At 32.7% G+C, this 20,691-nt stretch overlaps 2 protein-coding genes across 4 annotated transcripts; both read left to right on the top strand.

Annotated features, from left to right (window-relative positions):
• Positions 1-931: 931 nt before the first annotated feature.
• On the top strand, positions 932-18,704 carry LOC143909097 (uncharacterized). Its single transcript, XM_077426999.1, has 12 exons — positions 932-1,044; positions 2,580-3,457; positions 3,823-4,045; positions 5,837-6,053; positions 6,129-6,404; positions 7,177-7,281; positions 7,343-7,360; positions 12,293-12,389; positions 13,200-14,030; positions 16,420-16,642; positions 17,943-18,159; positions 18,233-18,704. The coding sequence occupies exons 2-12, from the start codon at positions 2,606-2,608 to the stop codon at positions 18,510-18,512; spliced, it is 3,339 nt and encodes a 1,112-aa protein (XP_077283125.1). The 5' UTR covers positions 932-1,044; positions 2,580-2,605; the 3' UTR covers positions 18,513-18,704.
• LOC143909591 (UDP-glycosyltransferase UGT5-like) lies at positions 8,798-10,926 on the top strand. Of its 3 annotated transcripts, none has more exons than XM_077427644.1 (4): positions 8,798-9,842; positions 9,915-10,137; positions 10,218-10,434; positions 10,518-10,926. In XM_077427644.1, the coding sequence occupies exons 1-4, from the start codon at positions 8,895-8,897 to the stop codon at positions 10,783-10,785; spliced, it is 1,656 nt and encodes a 551-aa protein (XP_077283770.1). In that variant the 5' UTR covers positions 8,798-8,894; the 3' UTR covers positions 10,786-10,926. The 3 variants fall into 3 exon arrangements, with proteins under 3 accessions (XP_077283770.1, XP_077283771.1, XP_077283772.1); XM_077427645.1 differs by having other exon boundaries at positions 10,218-10,399; positions 10,518-10,685; XM_077427646.1 differs by having other exon boundaries at positions 10,218-10,399; positions 10,480-10,563.
• Positions 18,705-20,691: the final 1,987 nt, after the last annotated feature.

The following is a 20,691-nucleotide window of genomic DNA, read 5'->3' as shown; positions in this document are numbered from 1 at the left end:
TTACCAACAACATAGCTCGGTGGTTATCCTATAATGATTTCAACTGAGGGGTCATGGGTTAATTCTCTGGCCCAGTGTTGATGGCCAGATCTTATTGTTTTGTTTACGATGTTTTGTTTATGTATGTATTTGCTGAATATCAAATTTGTCTACAGACGTCTCTATGATATTGTATAAATATAATTGTATTTGTAACCTGTGTTTGATTTTAACCTGTAATGAATATAATTACAAAAATAAAAATAAAAAAGTTTTATTTTTTTGTTTAATATTTATTTTCTTAGAAAAATTTATTTAACAAAAGTTTTAAGCACCTGCAGAATCAGATATTATTTCAGAATAATCTTTTTTTTTATATACATGTACACACAAACTATGTACGTACAAGCTATGTTTTTTTTTTACAACGTCCAAAATTATGTCCCCTAAAATTGTGAGGTTCATGGTAGCTGCCTCTCATGTTCTCCCTCTGATATGACCAGCATACATAGATACATATTGAAAATAAAAAAGTTGTGTGATGAATTTGAATGTGATTACCAACTGCTATCAGGTTGTTGATTTATGAGGGAGTTTCAAGCGTTATCTTCAAGACCTTACTTTATGTAACAATCCAATGTCAATGTGGTTGTTTTCATTGATGATGTTTTCAAGTATTGTTTTATAGTTTCAATGGATTATACATTATAATCCATCGATAGCTATATAAACAAAATACGCAAATTTCATGTTGTAAAATGTTTATTTTAAAGCATTCGAGTAACTGGGCTATCTTAATTCCGGTTGTGGAGTCGCCATTGATTGATAGCGGTCGTTTTGGTGTTAGAACAGTCGAATAGAACGAATATGTGATGTGATGTGAGATATCAGAGATATGAAAAATCAAGTCAAGTGTAAATAAAAGCATACATAGGTAGAGAGCCATACATATCTCAGTAGGAAACTGAACTCCGTCACGCCAGTACACGAACACTTGAGAGCGTCAATCAGTTCACTGCATTCAGACCAGTGAACTCACTCGTTTACAGTTATTTTGTTTTAAAAGTAAGTTTAATAATATTTATTGATTTAATAATGTGAATGCATTTTTGAATTTTTGTATGTAATTTTTTTATATATAAATTTTCCATTGAAATTAATTTTTAAAACTTGTTTTGTATTCGGCGTGTCTGCATAATATACATACATAGTGTGAATATTTTTGTGAGGAATTCATTTTATCGTTATTATTTATTTTTTAAACAAATTTCAGTCGGAACAAAAAAGCTAACATTTGTCAAAATAATTCATAAGATAACGTATTATCTGTATTATTTTTTAAATGTACATAGTTGATACATATGTGCAGATAAATAGTACTGTCAAACATTAGATGAAGCACTCACGATTTTACGTCGGAAGTTGACAGTCTTCGTTCTGATTTTATTATAAAATACATCACCCATTTTATAAAATATAATACATACATCACTCTTGAGGTAACTATTATTCATAAATATACTATACTAGTGGTTTTACACGGTTTCGCTCGGTATTTGTAATATAAACCGCTTAAACATGACTAATCTTATAGTAAACATTTTATTAAATTTATTTGAATAGCTTTATTTTATATATGTATAATAAATTTATTTGAATAGCTTTATTTTATATAATATTATTTTATAAATTTATTTGAATAGCATTTATTTGTTTTTTTTTTTATTATATTGACTATCACGAACAAACAATCATATATACTAAGTCTCTTTCAAAATTATATGTATACCAGAATCCTGCGTCTGCGCCCTCGGCGCCTGCGCCCCCGGAGCCGGAGGCGAATTTATTTGTCGTCATGGAAACTTTGACTTTTTTCGTTTCCCACACAACTATAGTTACAAAGTCTCTTTCGAAATTATATATTAGATTTGATTCATAATCGTTTTAATACATATAAGTACATATAGTTTATGGCAGTTTTGACATTAATGATTACAATTTGGCTGCCATTGACATATTTAAACAAGATAACAATAAAGCTTTTAGGCATTATAGACAAAGTCAGATTTAGGATATTATCTTAAATGTATTCAAATGTGCTAGTAAAATAAAAACCTACCTTGATGTTACATACATATGTATCTTTCATGGTTATTAAAGATAACAAAACACCATACGAAGCTAATTATATGTTGATTTCAACTATTGAACTTGATCTTTTATAGCTCTGAATATAAAATATTTGTGTGGTAATATATAATTGAATATGACTTTTTTTTATTAAACATAATTATTAAACAAATAATTAAATTGTCTATATAGAGATGTGCAGATTTTTTATACATAAATATGTGTTTTTATATAGTCGATATTCTTATACGTGATTGAAAATCGAGGCCCTTCTCAGATAGAGAAGGGTCTGGAGACACTTTTTAAAAATTCATTAGTAAAAGAAGTACTAATAATAATATATAATATGTTCTTTAATTTAGTCGGCGATTTACTCTTTCCTCTCCGTCCCTTCACATTTTCAACCAAAACCACCATCTTTACGAATAAAAATTGTACTGTCATAAATATTATATTTTAACCATTTTCAGATATTGAAGCACTTCTCTAATTGAAAATGTATTTGACGACAATATCAAGATGCACTTTGACACTGGTAATTTTGGCGATTGTGAAAACAGAGGCCTATAAAATATTAGGCATATTTCCGCATACGGGCAAAAGCCACCATATGATGTTCGAACCTTTATTGAGGACGTTGGCCGAGAGGGGACACGAAGTGACTTCAATAAGTCATTATCCTATGAAGAATCCACCTGGGAATTACCGAGATGTGAGTCTCGAAGGGACGATGCCGTTGAACTTGCATGTGTGCGACTTCGATGACTTTTTATTCTTGAACGGCGTAGGGCGAGTGCTCAAACACATAATGGCCACCTACGAACTATTGGATTTGGCCAATTGGAACTGTAAAGCCATGACGGAACATCAGGGCGTTCGAAATTTGATGAAATCCAACGAAACTTTCGATCTGATCATAACGGAACAGTTCAACAGCGACTGTGCGTTCGGAATCATCAACAGATTCAAAGCGCCCACGATTGGAATAGCTACCCACGTTCCCATGCCGTGGACCACACACAGATTCGGCATTCCTGAAAATCCATCAATCATCCCGAACCACTTCTTGAAACATTGCAGAAATCCGTCGACACTAGAAGCGCTCGAGTCGTTCATAGTGAACGCTTACTACAAATTCGTATACTACATCAGTACCAACTTCCTCGAGTATAGATATTTAGGAAACGGATATTTGAACTCCAGAAGCGAATTGGATGCTGTAGCTAAGAATTTAAGCTTGTTATTTGTAACAACGTATTTCCCATTACATGGGTCGTTCTCCCAAGGACCTAACGTAATCGAAATTGGAGGATTGCACTTGTCCAATAGAGTTTACAATGTCGACCAGGTGTGTATATGTTTTTATGTATAACGTATAACTTTATTAAAGAAATGGAGAGCTCTTTATTCCATTTCGTTGAATCTTTATTGGCGAAGACATATTTAGGTCAAAAAAGACCTCGGTTGATTGAGTATTGATTTTCGGGGCGTGAATATGCCACTTTTTGCCATACACACACAAATATTTTGACGTATAATTTTAATGTGTGACATAAATGTTATTTAAATAATTCATAGCGTGCATGATTTATGCTAATTTAATCCAATACTACGTCGTACAAAAGCAATTAAATAGATACATTGTATATTTTATGTGCGATGACGATGTTGCGATGTCTCTGATTATAAACTGATTTTTCTTCCATGTGTCAGGATATGCAAAAATTCCTCGACGAAGCCGACAACGGTGTAATCTACTTCAGTATGGGTTCAATGATTAGGGGGAAAAGTCTACCCGAACAAGAGTTGAAAGCTTTCCAGCGAGCATTTTCGAAACTTCCATACAAAGTGTTGTGGAAATGGGAAAACGAAACTATGCCCGGAAAGCCGGAAAATGTCATCATAAAAAGCTGGCTGCCGCAGTACGAAATTCTTGGTGAGCATTCACATTGTTTTTTAAAGTCGAGATAAACCCGTGAACTATCACAATGGTCTGGGTCAAGAAGTATGTACGTAACAATCTCAAGAACATTTCCTCTTTTTTGTATATTTATGTTTATATCGTGTTCCGTAAGCGTCGATCGGATTTGTATCTGATTTTGTTAGTAGAAAAACAATCTGCCATATGTACATATGTGTTTAATTAACAATTTAATAATGTAAAACTATGTATGTATTTACGAAAATATGTATACCGAGATTAGAAATAGAGCAAATATTTAGCTTGACAAGCAATAATGTGATAAAATCTAATGCGCAAGCGTCTAGCATGGTGGAAGTAAAACTTTAGGTAGTGAGGTAGTGAGGTGAGGTGATCGGGGAACGTGTAGATTAGCCCTTTGCCCGTGGATGACCGCTATATAAGTCATGCGTAAAATGCCAGTATAGAGAATGGCGTGACTCACTGTGTAAACAAAATACTACAGGCGTGATTCACTATTTAAAAAAAATAATTCAGTTGTTAATTGACATATGTATTTGGTCATTTGAATAAATCTTAAGTAGGTATATATTTATGTTGAAAAGTACCGCGATAGCTTCTGTGGGCAAATAATTAAGACGAAAACACATGTAGCGATACGCGGCACGTGTTTGTTTTTAGATAGTTTTGCACATATTAACATAGGTTTGATAATGATCGATTACCGTGATTTTCACATTTGAATAAATTAGTTTTAAACAATAAGATCATACGAATTAAGAATTACATTAAGATACGACTCTCCCAGCTGGAGTCCACGTATATGTATGTCCCGTGTCGCATTTTTGACGGTGCTCTTACCATAAGATTCGTATCGCTTTCGAGTCAAAATGAACATACATAGAATATTATACTTCAGCGTATTAAAGATTTGTTTTTTGTTTGTGTTCAATGATATGATGAATTTAGATACGCTGTAAAAGATTTGATAATTTATATTTTCCTATGATGCCATTACAGGTTGCCCCCGAGCGACACCTATGCTAATAAAATTGTACATAAACAAATTTATCTATTTATATATACTCGTATATTGCGATGAAACTTACATGAGTTATTGTTTCTGTTAAAAAATTGCCCAAAAACGGGAACGGGAACGGGAAAACAGGAATGAGTGGCATTGCAATGCAATAATTTCGAATGTGTTCGCGCCACCAACTGCGTTGTTAGGGTAAAATAAACAAACAATTGAAAAATTTCAAATGTGTTCGTTGTCTGCGTTTTTCCAACAAATAATCATTATCGTAATTAAATTTGATTATTAAGTATTAATTAGAAACTGAAACATTCACTTTTCGAAACACACCGAGAAACGGGAATTGCATGCGTTATTGTGGCATTGCAAAGCATGCCGGGTTCAGCTAGTAGATTATAAATTTGAAATCATATTCAAATAGTGGAGACATAGTGGGTAGGATATTTTTGCCAATTTCGATGAGGAACCGTTTCAACAATGAAATCAGATAAATTGGCAAACTTTGATAGGAAATGATCGAATTGGAGTCACAAATATCCAAATCTGAACAGTTGTACTACAGAATAAACACTATTTAATCGAGGTCAACCCAGGGCTTGAATCCGGGAACCTATCGTTGGTTAGAATTAACGCAACTATCGAGGTATAGTAAAATAATACTCTGTGGTCTGTAGGTGAATTTGCATTAAGAGGTAGTTGCTTCACTGCGTCACATTGATTGGAAACAAGTTGTAATAATGTTAAAGTGAGACTTTTTTTATGAATTTTAGCTCACAAGAACGTCAAAGCCTTCATATCACACGGAGGACTTTTGGGTTTGACCGAAGCTGTTCACCTCGGAGTACCGGTGATGATAATACCATTCTTTGGCGATCAATTCGTCAATGGAGCAGCAGCTGAAGAGAGCGGATTAGGAAGAGTGCTCAGATACGAAGATATCTCAGAAGAAAGTGTGACGGCCGTCGTAATAGACCTTTTCAGCGATAAGTGAGTGACCTTTTCCTGTTATTTATTTGCGCTTATTAATTATAGTTTTTTTTTATTTTTCCGGTTGAATTTTAGGATTCAAGCCAGCGCCAAAAAACTTTCAGAAGTTTGGAAAGATCGTCCCCAATCCCCTATGGAGACTGCCACTTTTTGGATAGAACACGTTGCCAAGCACGGTGGTGGACATTTGAGACCCAGCTCGGCTGATTTACCATACTACAGATTGTGGATGTTGGATATAATCGGCATTTTGACTGTGTGCATTGTTTTACTGTCTTATATATCCTGGAAAATCACCAGATTTTTCGTCGGACGCATGTCGAAATCTAAGACGAAATCAAAGAGTGACTAAATGTTAAGTGGACTCGAGGAGAAGTCATGTGTTCGTTAAAAGTCTGATATTTCTAGTATATTTACTAAAAGATATATTAAAGTTGAATGAGAGATTATATAATACAGTGATTATACTTTTCAATTTTGCTATTGAATTTAAGTTAGATTAAATGCTGTCTTTTATTTAAACTTAATCTTAAATATGTACGGTCTATTAATAATGGCACAACACAAACCGGCAACTGCACGTAAACAGCAGTACGAATAATATTATTTGTTACATTTTATATGGACACATTCACGTGTTCCGTAATGCGTACGTGGCGTACCGAAATTGCAGTAACCGACACGATCTATTCATATATTATACAGCAGTACATGTCACTGAAACGTATCAAGCAGGACCTTTGTTATCTTTGGAAATTTTCAGGCGTGAGGTGACGTCATAGGGCGATATCACAAAGGAAGGGACGCGGCACATGGTTTTTTTTAGATACTTTTAAAATGCGAAAAAAATGTGGCACGTCTTACACATATTCATGGCACGGCCAGCATACACCGTCCCAAAATGATCCCCTGGAGTGTTTTCGGTAAAATTTTATCCTTGCTTGACAGTTATAACGGTGTATCCCATATTTGAAGAAATGTAGGAGAACCCCCACAGCGGGGAGCCAAGCACACAACGTGCCGTTCTTCCCTGTGTGATTTCGCCCATAGAAGCGAGTGCACGCGTACTAACGAAAGTGCGCATGCGCATATGCATATTTTCGGAAACTTCATACTGTTACAGTATTAATTCGACGATACGACGCAAGCAATATTGGGCTGTATCGTTGCTCTTTGTAAGTCGATTTTGCCTTGGACTCGGCCAGATTTTGTCTGGACGTGCGCTGCTGTATATTATGAATATAAGTAGTCTTTTCCGTGTACTGCTGTGCCGTTATGTTCCCTTGCAGCGCCAGATACAGGGAAATGTAATTGTTACATTTTTCTGGCTGGATAATATTAAAAGACCTTTACACACGATGTCTTGTATACCTAAACATACTGTGTAAGCAAACAGACAAACAATTGGTGTTTAATTTATTTTTTATTAATAATTACATTTGATTACGAATAAAATATTTGTATAAATATTTCATTTAAACAATCCCAGTTCCTCTATTATACATGTGTATATTATTGAATGTGCATTGTTCTTTTAGGGCCTCTATTTATGGTAGGTAAAAATAATGGTGAATATAATAAATTATCAGTTTGTATTGATCAGTTGCAACAACCTAGTCTTAAATGAATAGGGCCAACTTTAACTTAACCTAACCTAACCTGACCCTTAAATAAATAAGTGTTGGCTGCTAAGATCTAAGATTGGCGATGAGCTATCATCCAACAGTCAAAAATTATAATGTATTTGGTTTTACTTATCATTTATATTATTTATCTGATCACTTATTTAATTAATTACTGATCGAAAAAATAATATTTACTGATGATTTATATTATTTGACTGATCACTTATTTATTACATTACTGATCATTAATCTTAATTTTTAACTGATCATTTTAGTAATTTTTAACCCATCAATGATTAATTCCTTTCTTTTTGTAATATCAGTGATATTTTTTTTATGCTTAGTTTTATTTTTTCTGTAATAAAATAATACATATATAATTATATCTATTTATTTTTTAATATATTTTATGACGTGTTAAATATGGGTCTACCTCACGGGCCCGAATGTGAAACGCCCGAAAACGCAAATATCGGAAGGCAAAAATCGAAAATCGAAAGATCTTAAGTCGAAAGATAAAAAAAAGGTGCATGGTAAACGGTACATACTCACTTAATTTGCGCGAGCAGGATACAACAGGAACAAGTGGAACAGGCTTTTCTTCCCGTATTCGGCGCGCGCACATTAATACGGGAGGAAAAGCCTGTTCCTCTTGTTCCTGTTGTATCCTGCTCGCGCAAATTAAGTGAGTATGTACCGTTTACCATGCACCCTTTTTTTATCTTTCGACTTAAGATCTTTCGATTTTCGATCTTTGCCTTCCGATATTTGCGTTTTCGGGCGTTTCACATTCGGGCTCGTCACGGAGACCGGTAAAATATGTATATATTTACAATTTATGAACACATATAAAATATAGAAACACGCGCGACTCGTGGAAAACTATTCATTCACGCATATCTCTCACGTAACGAAATTTCGCGCGGGAAAATGGCTTTGTCGGAAAATGCATTCAAGTATGGAAGAATGAAGGGGCTCACATCTGTCGAAGGAAATTACTTTTTTCCAATTATCTGCCAACGGAGATTACTTTTGCCGCCGCAAAAGCGAGAACAGAGACAGAAACGAAACTAGTTCATCGATCACCCGGACCCCAACTCGTCTCTTGTTATTGTTTTAATATCTGATATATATGTATGTATGTATAGCTATGAATGTATGGATTTTTTTTGCTGTAGACCGCAAGCTTCACTAGGGAACTCCAGCAACACAATCAATGAACAACCGGTTATATTTTACCCGTATAAATTGGAGGTCACTCTTGCGTTTCGCCGGCAAGGAACGGACGCGTAACGAGCCACATGTTCTAACACTTTACATATGTACATACAAAATGAGCAAGTTGACTATTTTCGGCTTCTTGCTCCTCTCGTGTCAAATAGTGTCGAGTTTCAAGATTTTGGGAGTATTTCCTCACCCTGGCAGCAGTCATTTTGCGGTGTTCAGACCTCTACTTGTCAATTTGGCCAAGAAAGGACATGAGATGACTGTGATCAGTCACTTTCCACTGGACACAACTGTCAAAAATTACAAAGACATAAGTTTAAGAGGTAGTTTGCCTATTTGGAAGTCGATTTTCACCTTTGACAAGTTTGTTTACTTCACGCCCACAGAAAAGATTGTAAAGCATTGGAGCTCTGCTAAAATTCTCACCAACATGGGATATTATGCTTGCATAGCCATGATGGAGAGCCAGCAGGTTCAAGACTTGAATCCAGGAGAGTTTGATTTGATATTAGTTGAAGACTTCAATAGTGATTGTGGTATGGGTTTAGTTTATAAATTGAAAGCACCATTCATAGGATTAACCTCTAATGTATTGATGCCGTGGAGCTCTGACAATTTGGATCTCATTAGTAATCCGAGTTATATACAAGCTCACTTTTTGGGTTATGGAACTCGACCCAATATGTTACAAAGTACTGAAAGTCTTGTTATCAATACTTTTTATAAATGGTATTTTTATTTATTCTCTCAAATTCCTGAACACAAGCTATTAAAGAAATACATAGGAGAGGATTTGCCCCCGTTGGAAACGATTGTAAGAAATATGAGTATTTTATTGATCAATACATATTTTCCATTCAATGGTGCAAAACCGTATCCGCCGAACGTTATAGAAGTAGGTGGAATTTATCATGAAGAAGTTAAAGAAATCCCTAAGGTTAGTGCAATGAATTAAGTACCTTTTTCAATATCGACTTGAAATATGAAATTGTTCCTTATATATTTTTAGGATATAAAATCATTTTTAGATGAATCTGAAGACGGAGTTATATTGTTTAGTATGGGATCTATGCTCAATGCAACATCCATGTCACAAGATAATATAAATGCATTCCAATATGCTTTCTCTAAATTAAAACAAAAAGTTTTGTGGAAGTGGGAGGATGATGTGATGCCAGGTGCTCCAGAAAATGTAAAGATAGTAAAGTGGATTCCTCAATATGATGCATTGCGTAAATAGTATCTTAAATTTTATATACTTATAAGGAGGAACTAACTCTGAATGCTAATAAATTATTCATTGTATATTTAGATCATAAAAATGTGGTCGGTTTTGTGACCCATGCTGGTATGTTGGGTATAAGTGAAGCCGTTAGAGCCGGAGTCCCAGTTTTGACTATTCCAATGTACGGAGACCAGTTTAACAACGCTGCTGCAGCTGAAGAAAATGGAATTGGTTTCTATTTGGATTATAAAACTATCACTAGAGCTACTGTAAGTTTTGCATTGGAACAAATTCTAAGTCCAAGGTAAATGTAATATGTATTATGCATAGGTTATGTTAAGTTTTTTAGAATTGATTTGAATCTCAATGGATACAATACTATTTTAGGATGCAAGAAAACGCATATAAATTGTCGATCTTGTGGAGAGACAGGCCAATGCCAGCCATGGATACGGCCATTTATTGGATTGAATACGTTGCAAAATATGGTGCAAGACATCTTCAAACATCATCAGTGTATCTACCGTGGTATCGTTATATGATGTTGGACGTGTTTGCATTTTTGGCTGTATCAATTGCAGTTTATGCATTGGTTGCATACAAATGCTTAAAATGGGCATTACAATTGTTTATGAAGAAATCAAAAAGAGATTAAAATATTGTACAATTTACATAGTATGTGATAAATGGGTTGGTTTGTTTATCAATGTGTATTTCTATTGATTATATTATAAAATATGACTTTTTTAAAAAATGCAATAAATCAGAAATTATTTTGATTTTTGTTTAATGTTTAATTTTTTGTTTTTATTTCCCATTTAATTAATAAAAAATATTATGTGTGGTTATTTTAGTGACATCTATGACTCAATTAAATACTAAGTAATGAATGCGCACACGCAGATTGTTTTACTGACATCTATACTTCATCTTCATAACTATTTTTCTATTTATTTTTAATGATTGTTTTGTATAAAATGGTATTTCATTTATAGGAAGATTCTCGTTTATTGTTCTCATATTTTTTTACTCTCGTTTATTATTCTCATATGATTCTCGTATTATTATATAACATTAAGAATTTTAGCAGACGATAATGGTATCGTAGATTGAAAAAAAATGGATCGTGTATATTCGAAGGTAGTTCTGAAAAAAACGATCGGATAAGTGATGAAAGATATAAAAAATGACCCCTTACACGAAAACCATGTGAACTGTATAAGAGGTAAGTAAAAAGTCCAAGAATGTATCTTCACATGTTTCATTCAACCGATATTATGTGAAATGCCGATGTTTTAAATTTTTTTATTTTCTCGACTATCCAAATTTTTGGATATAGAATTTAAAGGTACAAATTTATTGACAATTGAAACTTAATCGTAACTAAAATTATCAACACTAATAAAACAGCTAATCAATGATCATAGGAATAAGGAAAATGATTCGCTTAATTAAGTACAGAAACTTGTGCAACCGTTCAAAAGCATATTCATATGTTATATGCATTTATGTAAAGTAAATAGCAAATTGAGTTAACTGTAAGTAATTAATATTAATGTACTTTATGTATTAAAATTATATTGGAGTAATCATTAAGTACACATGTATTATATTATTATCAGTGGCAATATAGTTTATACGAATAGAATGAACGGCAAGAGCAAAAAATATAGCACGTGTTCGCTAATGACACAGAAGAGATGAACAATTTATCTTTTGAATAGACGAGATAATATTACTCTAAGCAAAAAATATGTAGATAATTCGAATAGTGTAATAAGTATCGAATGTCATACGTTGCGAGCAAATAATGTATGTAATTCGATATTACTACATATGTACATTTTGAGACTTGTACATTGGAACTGTTTGAAAATTTCATTTAACCGTAACTAAAGTGGTCAGAATTGACTCAAGTTTTAATAAAAATTGTTGGCATTCAAAAAAGAATTGTAAAGGTAAAAAACGCATTTGCATTGGTCGACAACCTTATTTTTTATTTCAAACATATGCTTAACGTTTATATTTTTTTATTTGACAATACATAAAATGATTAATTGTGGTTTTCTATGTGGAATTGCAAACGTAAGTATCATTGATCATAAAATATCTATACATTGAAATTCAAATGTTTCGCGAACCGATTGTTTTCAACGCCACAGATGTAAACTTATACCTGCTGGTCGCATCGAAAACCATTCTGTAGTTGTCAATTGTGATTTGGTACAAGAAGACGCTCATACGCCTTTTGCAATTATTGTGTGCATTTTTTTTAAATAATGAAATACTTTTGAAATTATTGTGCTTAATGTGAACTGTAAAGGTAAGATTTTGAATATAAATATAATAAAAAATATAATAATAAGCAAATCTATACTACGTACATTTATCGATTTGAGATGCAATCAATCATGAATATGTTGCAAATCATTAAGATACGGATTCATATAAATTAATTTTGTTTTGATATGAATTGAACTTTCGATATTCATGTTTGTTTGAAAATATAAAATAATGTGTATTTAATTTGCAATATTTGAAAAACTACCGACTTTACATTAAGCAATTTTTTTTGTTCGTATAAAATATACTGAATCAAATTTACACAATTGCTTTGAAATTGGCGTTTTAATTGAAAGAAAGTTTAGTTTATTAAGTAAATTGTATTTCATGAGATTTAATGTTATTAAAAAGCACATTCCATACAAATCGGTAACGTTGTTTCAAACATGAAACGGTGTCGATGAATAAATTTGCATTTACACGACAATATTTTAAATAATTTTTGCCTCAGAAAATCGTAAAATTTCAAACAATGTTATACACAGAAAAGATATGCTAAATTTATGAAACATTTAGCTAATTTTTTCGCTTCGTTCTTCAAAAAACAAAAATAAATTATACTATAATGTACAGAAATGACGTCAATATACTCAGTTGTTTTTATTCCGAATTCACATTTTCTAAAATTTATCATTATTTTAATCACAAATGATATCTATCTGGTATTTTTTTTATATTTCAAGGGCTTGAAGTTTTTATTTTGAATTAAAAAAAAAAATCGAATAAAAAATGAAGCTGTTAACATTGACTGGCGTTCTGGTGATGTGCCAAACAATATGGGCTTATCGTATATTAGGAATATTTCCCCACCCAGGCAGTAGTCATTTCATGGTGTTTAAACCGCTCCTAGAACGACTATCACAAGTGGGTCATGAAGTCACAATCATTAGCCATTTTCCTCTCGAGACGCCAATGAAAAATTACAATGACATCAGCCTGTATGGAACATTGCCGATATGGAAATCTGTATTCCACTTTGAAAATTTCACATTTGCACAACCGACGGATAGAATCATGAGACACTTGAGATCGGCCGAAGTCCTGACGAATATGGGGTATCAATCTTGCAGTGTCATGTTGGAAAATCAAAAGGTTAAAGATCTCAAACAGGGACAGTTCGATGTGATACTAGTGGAAGATTTCAACAGTGACTGCGCTTTGGGAATAGTGTACAAGTTACAGTTGCCGTTTTTGTCTCTAACTTCACACGTTATGATGTCTTGGAGTTTGGACAATTTGGGTTTGATCAACAATCCCTCGTATGTGGCTGCTCATTATTTGGGTCATGGCAGGAAGTTAAATGCGTTAGAAGCGACTGAAAGTTTCGTCGTATCGAATTTTTATAAATGGTACTTTTACTTTTATTCGCAAATACCCGAGCAAAAGTTGATCGAGAAGTACTTGGGAGAAGCTGCACCACCTTTGGAGACGCTTGCAAGGAATGTTAGCTTGGTTTTGGTCAATACTTACTTTCCACTTACTGGAGCTAATCCTGTGCCTCCAAATGTTGTCGAGATTGGAGGACTTTATCACAAAGAAGCCAAAGTGTTATCAAAGGTGAGACAGTTAATAGAGAATTGATGACTATTTTTTAAATTTTGTATAGGTTTGATACGGTTTTTTACTCACCGGAAATTGTCTATCGATTTTTGAATTTTTATGACGCACAGTGTGGCCGTTTGCAGATCTGCCTAGACATTCTCAATATATATTTTTCAATAAACATCTCAATATACATTCTCAATATATATATATCTAAAATTTTAGAGAATGTTAATAAAGTTTGATTTAGTTGAGTTCCGTGACACGTGAACAAACTTGTGACTCGCTGCATACAACCATACAGATTTATAATACGCGCATTTGTCACTTCGTTGTTTAGAATTTGTCGTCTATTCGAAAACGATATTGATCAATTTTTAAATTGATATTATTGAGAGAGGTATATATGAAAATATTCAACTAAAGTTTTACCGTAAACATTAATTCATTTAGTAGAAATTTCGATTAAAAAATGTACTCTGAGTTGAGTGGAAAAATAAAAAGTTTAACGAAGCTTTTAACTCATATGCTATCAAGTGCGCCCTATATTTTTGTACAACTATCAACATTGAACTATTAAACTATTAGAAACTGCAAAAAAAAGTTGCAAATACTTACGACAACGTCGTCATTATCACGATCAAACTTTTGTCTTCATTTTATCATTTGTTGCATTGATTAACAAGTTTTGACTATTTTATTAGCTTCAATTTGTTAGTCCCATGAAATTCTTGTTAGTCAAAAATTTGTGATTGTGATTTCGAACTACTTCCACTCTTTTGATTGATTTGATGTTTTAGTAACATTTCTGGTTTAGTTAACATTGAAGTAAGCTAATGTTTCCGACATAAAGCTAGAGGAGTTTAACTAATTAAAAATTACAATGGAATATTGTGAAATTGATCGAAGGGATGACAGCTAGCTATCCAAACGCGGCTTTCTACTTCCACTTTACAAATCAATTAAAAATGGTTTATGTTACCTTTTTCATTCACATATACTTTCATCTCATAAAAACTTAATGTTACAAGATTTTAAGTTACTAATAGAATAAATAAAATAATTGAGACGTTCTTTTTGTATCAAACAAGCTTTGCCTTTTATCTTTGTAAATTATTACTATTGCAAATTACATGATTATATGTATAAGAATGTTAAATGGTAAGCAAGAGAGCATTAAAAGGTGCAAAGAAAACCACAAATGTAATAGGTGAACGGAATAAGAATAATGTTACTCAGAACAGAGACGAATAGAAGCTTGTTGACGAGGCCTTCATTCAGCTGTGGATGATAAAATACATAAAATTATGTCGATTTTGCAATCTGAGACTAAATAGATTAATGAAGTAAATAAGATTTCGAACCATTTAAATATTTGAAAATTAATAAATAGTAAAAAAAGGCGATATATCAGTATCTTTCAAAAATAGACAAATTTACCCTCATTCTTTACAAGGTTCTTATTAATTTCGCTTCGTTCAAAAATAAATGGTCGCTTACTAAATTCTTCCGATCGCTTTGAAACTTTGACATTTTGCAAGGCTTGGCCCCCGATAGAGTTTTAAATTATTTCCGTTCGGAACATTTCAATTACTTCCGCCAATTCAGACGATAGTGAAATTTAGCCATCATAAACATGTTCAAAAATTTAAAAAATTTGGAAAGGCTGACAGCTATCCCATTACCCTTAGCGAGTAAGCTTATTTGTTTGACTTTCCATCCCCCCCCCCCCACTAGTTTTGCCAGATTTTAATTGCTTAAACGATATATATCTTATAAAATTTGCATTATTATGTATCATCATGGAAACGTAACTTTTCTAAAATATTTTTGCTTACTGAATACGATTTTTTTTTATAAAATTTTTAATTTAATTTATTAAATAGTAAATTTTTTTTACAACAAACGGGTACGAACTTACGAAATCATCTGTCCAATATATTATTTATCTGACTGATTTTTTCGATTAAATTCAATTTTATCTACAGATTTGACTTGTCATAGGTAGAATCTTAATTATACCGGCAGTATAACGTTTAACAGTAGTCGTTTTTCCTGATAAGTACATATGTACATAGTGCAAGTCATCATAAAGTGTAAATTCCAATCTATGTACATATAATGGCTGAATTACGTTTTTGAAGAGTATCCCGTATGCGAGGTAGTTGAGATTATCGTCTTTACTTTTAAGAGGACGTTTAAAAACAATTTATCATTGTATGAAAATGACTTGGCTTTATTCATAAGCGACTACTCAAGGTTATTATAGAAAAAATAATGTATTTTTGAACGTGGAATATGAAGGAAGCATATCGTTAGTATTATACCTATATAATATGTTTGATTTGAAGTCATAATTGTGCGCGATATTTTTTATATTTAATATCATTGCGTTTTTTTTTAGGATATTAAGCAATTTTTGGATGACGCACCTCATGGCGTTATTTTGTTCAGCATGGGCTCTATGCTGAAAGCCATAACACTGCCGGAAGACAAGTTGAAGGCTTTCCAGGAAGTTTTTGCCGAACTTCCACAGAAAGTTTTATGGAAATGGGAGAACGATGATATGCCCGGACAACCAGCGAACGTCAAATTAGTTAAATGGATACCGCAATACGACATATTACGTTAGTTACCTTGATTCATAACACACGTATAGATACGGAAATTTCATATTTAAATTACAGCTTGTATAATTTTGTAGGGAATTAATACAAAAAATATATTTTTCGGCGGCAGTATATTTTTCTACGCAACATTTCAATTCGCATTTTTTTTTATTCTATTTTATTTCATAAATAAGAGATTAAATTTTTGCTGTAGATAGCTAAAAATATCTTTGTTTTAAAAACATTGGTTTGCGTATTGACATAATTAATCGCAGCGTATCACATTTTAGTTCCATTGAACTATTCAAGTCAATAATAACCTTAACGTCATCATTTTATGAGCTAGCCTCAAAGATAGTACTTATTTAAATTTGGTGGAAATCTTTTATTATGATGAATATGAATTGATTTATGCAGAAATCTTTTAAAAATAAAATGTTGGCTTTTTAAAAATCATTCACATAAATATGAATGTTTTTTTGATTGAGCAATGAAAATTCACAGGTTTCAATTAACATTTGCCCGCGGATGACCGCTATAGACGTCAAGGGTTAATGTCAATAGTGAGAATGTCGTGACTCACTGTGTAAACAAAATACTTTGAGCGTGATTCAATATTTAAAAAAATATTTTGAGTGTTACTTGAATAAATCTTATAATATGTATTTATGGTCGAGAACTCAATTTACAAATTCGCCAAAAAAGTACCGCGAAAATTGCTGTGGTCAAGGTGTTAAGAACCACCAAAGTTGGCATACTATTTCATGCTTTTCTTATTTAGACCGTAAACATACATACATAAAAAGCAGTACGAAAAATATTCCTTAGTACATTTTATGTACATATATAGAGATATTCATATGTGTATATGACGTATCTAAACAGTAGCAATCGACATGATCTATTCATATTATACAGCAGTATATGTCACCGAAACGTATCAAGCAGAACCGGTTGTTTTTGTCGTCACATTTGACGTTATAGTGGCGAAAATATTAATATGCACAAGTATTGCCATGCGCATATTAATATTTTCGGACACCTCATATTGTTACAGTATTGACTTGACGATAAGATGCATGCAATATTGCGCCGTATCGTCGCACTCTGTAATGTCCAAGTATGTACGTGCCGAAAACTAGTGGTGCTGTATAGTATGCATAGAATTAGTCTTTTCTGTTAACGTGCAGTGTTGCATTATATAAATAGACTAATAGTAATCAAATTCCATTATGATAACAAAACATGGCATACCTGATTACAAAACATTGAAAATTGAATGGAAGTTGTACTGAAAACGTTCATGTTGTATTTACAGACCACAAAAGCGTCAAAGCATTCATAACTCACGCTGGAATGTTAGGGCTGAGCGAAACGGTAAAATGCGGAGTGCCAGCCCTGACCATTCCAATGTACGGGGACCAATTCTGCAATGCGGCAGCTCTGGAAGAAAGCGGTGGTGGAATTTATTTGAACTATATGAATATAACTAAAGAAAGTCTCAGATGGGCCCTGAAAGCAGTATTAGATCCTAAGTAAATACAATACCGTTCTCAATGAAAAGCACGGGAAGAGTTCCAGTAAATAATTCCTTTAATATTGTTTCAGATTGAAAGAAAGTGCTACGCGACTTTCGACATTGTGTAACGACAGACCCAAATCGGCAATGGATACTGCTGTTTATTGGGTAGAGCATGTGGCTCGCAATGGAGGAAAACATCTTCAACCACAGTCTAAAGATCTACCTTTGTATAGATATTTCATGTTGGATGTGATAGCGATATTGTCTATTGGAATTTTCACGATTTTCTATATTTTATATACATTTTTGGCTCTTTGCTTAGCTGTGTTTACCGGTTCTGTGGGCGGAAAGAAAAAGAAAGATTGATAGTAATTGCAAATAGGCTGGGCTCATTTAGTGATACATATGTTCAAAATCATGAAAGTCGAAATTGGGAAAGCATATTAGGAGCGTAAAGCGTAAATTAACATATTCCCAGTATGCCAACCGTCTTTATTATTGACACACCCTGGAATAAACTTCCGTCAATGGTGTGAAGTGCTTTCAGAATCTATGCATGTGCATATACATAGCTTTATCCTAATATGATATAAATTTTGACTTTCTTGGTTTTGCATTTCTTGAATGTGCCTCATTACATGTAGACAACGCAATAGCACAATTTTATTAAGAAGATTGGCGTTTATCAAACTGATTTTAATTTTTGTCTACCATAAATAGTATGAATTGAAAATTTGGCGTAGATACAATATTATTTACATTATAATTTGTATTGGGTTATAATTCATTGCACTATTTATTGATCATTATGATGGACGAAAATCAAAATTTAACCAAAAAGTAGTAACAATGTATAAATTCACATGAATTTTGAATAGGAAATAATCCAAATTTTCATAGTGAGTAAAATTATAATTGATTTTAGCAATATTGTTTAGCACTGTGTAATAAAAAAATAATTGAATTTTAGTTCTACGCATATACCTATACATATGTTAGTCCAATGAATATACATATTTATGTATGTATATGATATGACAGGCCTTCTCGTAGGTCTGTTTCTGGGGTTTCTGATTTCTTGGACTTTTTCAATTCCAGAGACACAGGACAGAGCTCGGCACATATTTTTATATATTTTTTTAAATAAATTTATTTATTTAAAATAATGTCTATTTACTCGAAAAAATGCAACAGTAAAATAAATTTATTTGAAATAGCCTCTTTAGAATAATAAACTATTTAAATGTGAATCCGAAAGCTTATTTGTAGATAATCAAATAAATTCCATACAAAAGTCATTTAATCAAGCAAACATATATTTACTTTTTTTTGACACTCGCTGATTGGTAATTAGCGCGCTGTAGAGGGACTCAAAACAGTACATATTTTGTAATTAAGAAAATAATTAATTTAAAAAAAATAATTAATAGCCTACAGTTAATTAATTAATAATTTATTGGCATACAAATTAAATCTAATTTTATAATTGATTAAATAAATCAATACCAGTAGATACCGGTACTACTGACAGTGATCAATTTTTTTCAGTACATAGTACCGGTAGTGGCAAACGTCGGTATTTTGGAATCCCTACACGTTCTGCAATCAGTCAGTGAAATTTCTATACGATCAAGACTGTTGAACTTATAAAACAATACGACGGCATCGGTTCGATAAATAATACAACTGAAATCTGACATCTGAAATAAAAAAGAGACTGATACATTTGAATAACGTTAATATATTAAGGTCGACTTCATTGAGATAAACTTGGACAATTTATCAATTGGTCAAACATTTTTCGAGACGTTGATTGATTCGTATATGTATATGTACGTATGTACGTACCATTTGTAATTAAATTATTATATATTAAATCAAATATAATTTACACTGAAATATTATATGTTTCTTTTAACCCCACAGTGTGTACGTACATATGTATATGATTTGTCAGAATATTTTTTCAAGAACTGGGATTAACACCGGCCGTTTCACGCTCGAGTTTGTCGGGGCTAATATTACCCCTCATTGTTGAAATTTGATTAATCTCAGCCACAGCTATTTCAGTTGCTCAGTTACGAAGCAAAGACACGTTGTCGTGGTGTTCTTTATTTAACCCTGGCGAGGTTTGGCTCGTTACGTGTCGGCGCAAATTGAAGTTACCGCAGCAGCTTGCTAGGTGGTTTTTCCCGACCGCGAATTCCCGTGTAAACAATATATGGAAAATTGGGAACTATTCGACACAGGAAAATGCAGAGAAAACTATTACGCTCCAACCGCGAAATATGTAGTATGGTCGAGTTGGAATTCCCCTCGAGTCTGCGATATGTTGTCATAGTATGCTTCCGTTGTTCCAAGACTATCATTATTTATTGTTTATCAATAATACCAAATAGTATTTTAATATTTTAGGCATTGCTACTTTTATATAAAAATATGAGCCGTTATATTTGAAAGTAGCAGAAGTCCAATTTTCAGTTCCAAAAACACCTTTTGTGTTTGACTTAATTCACAAATTACACTGAGCAACAAAAAACAAAAA

Source organism: Arctopsyche grandis, chromosome 3 (genome assembly GCF_051622035.1).
Source record: "Arctopsyche grandis isolate Sample6627 chromosome 3, ASM5162203v2, whole genome shotgun sequence".
Lineage (NCBI taxonomy): Eukaryota > Metazoa > Arthropoda > Insecta > Trichoptera > Hydropsychidae > Arctopsyche > Arctopsyche grandis.
The sequence above is the reverse complement of the archived record's forward strand: the minus strand, read 5'-3'. Positions and strand labels throughout refer to the sequence as shown.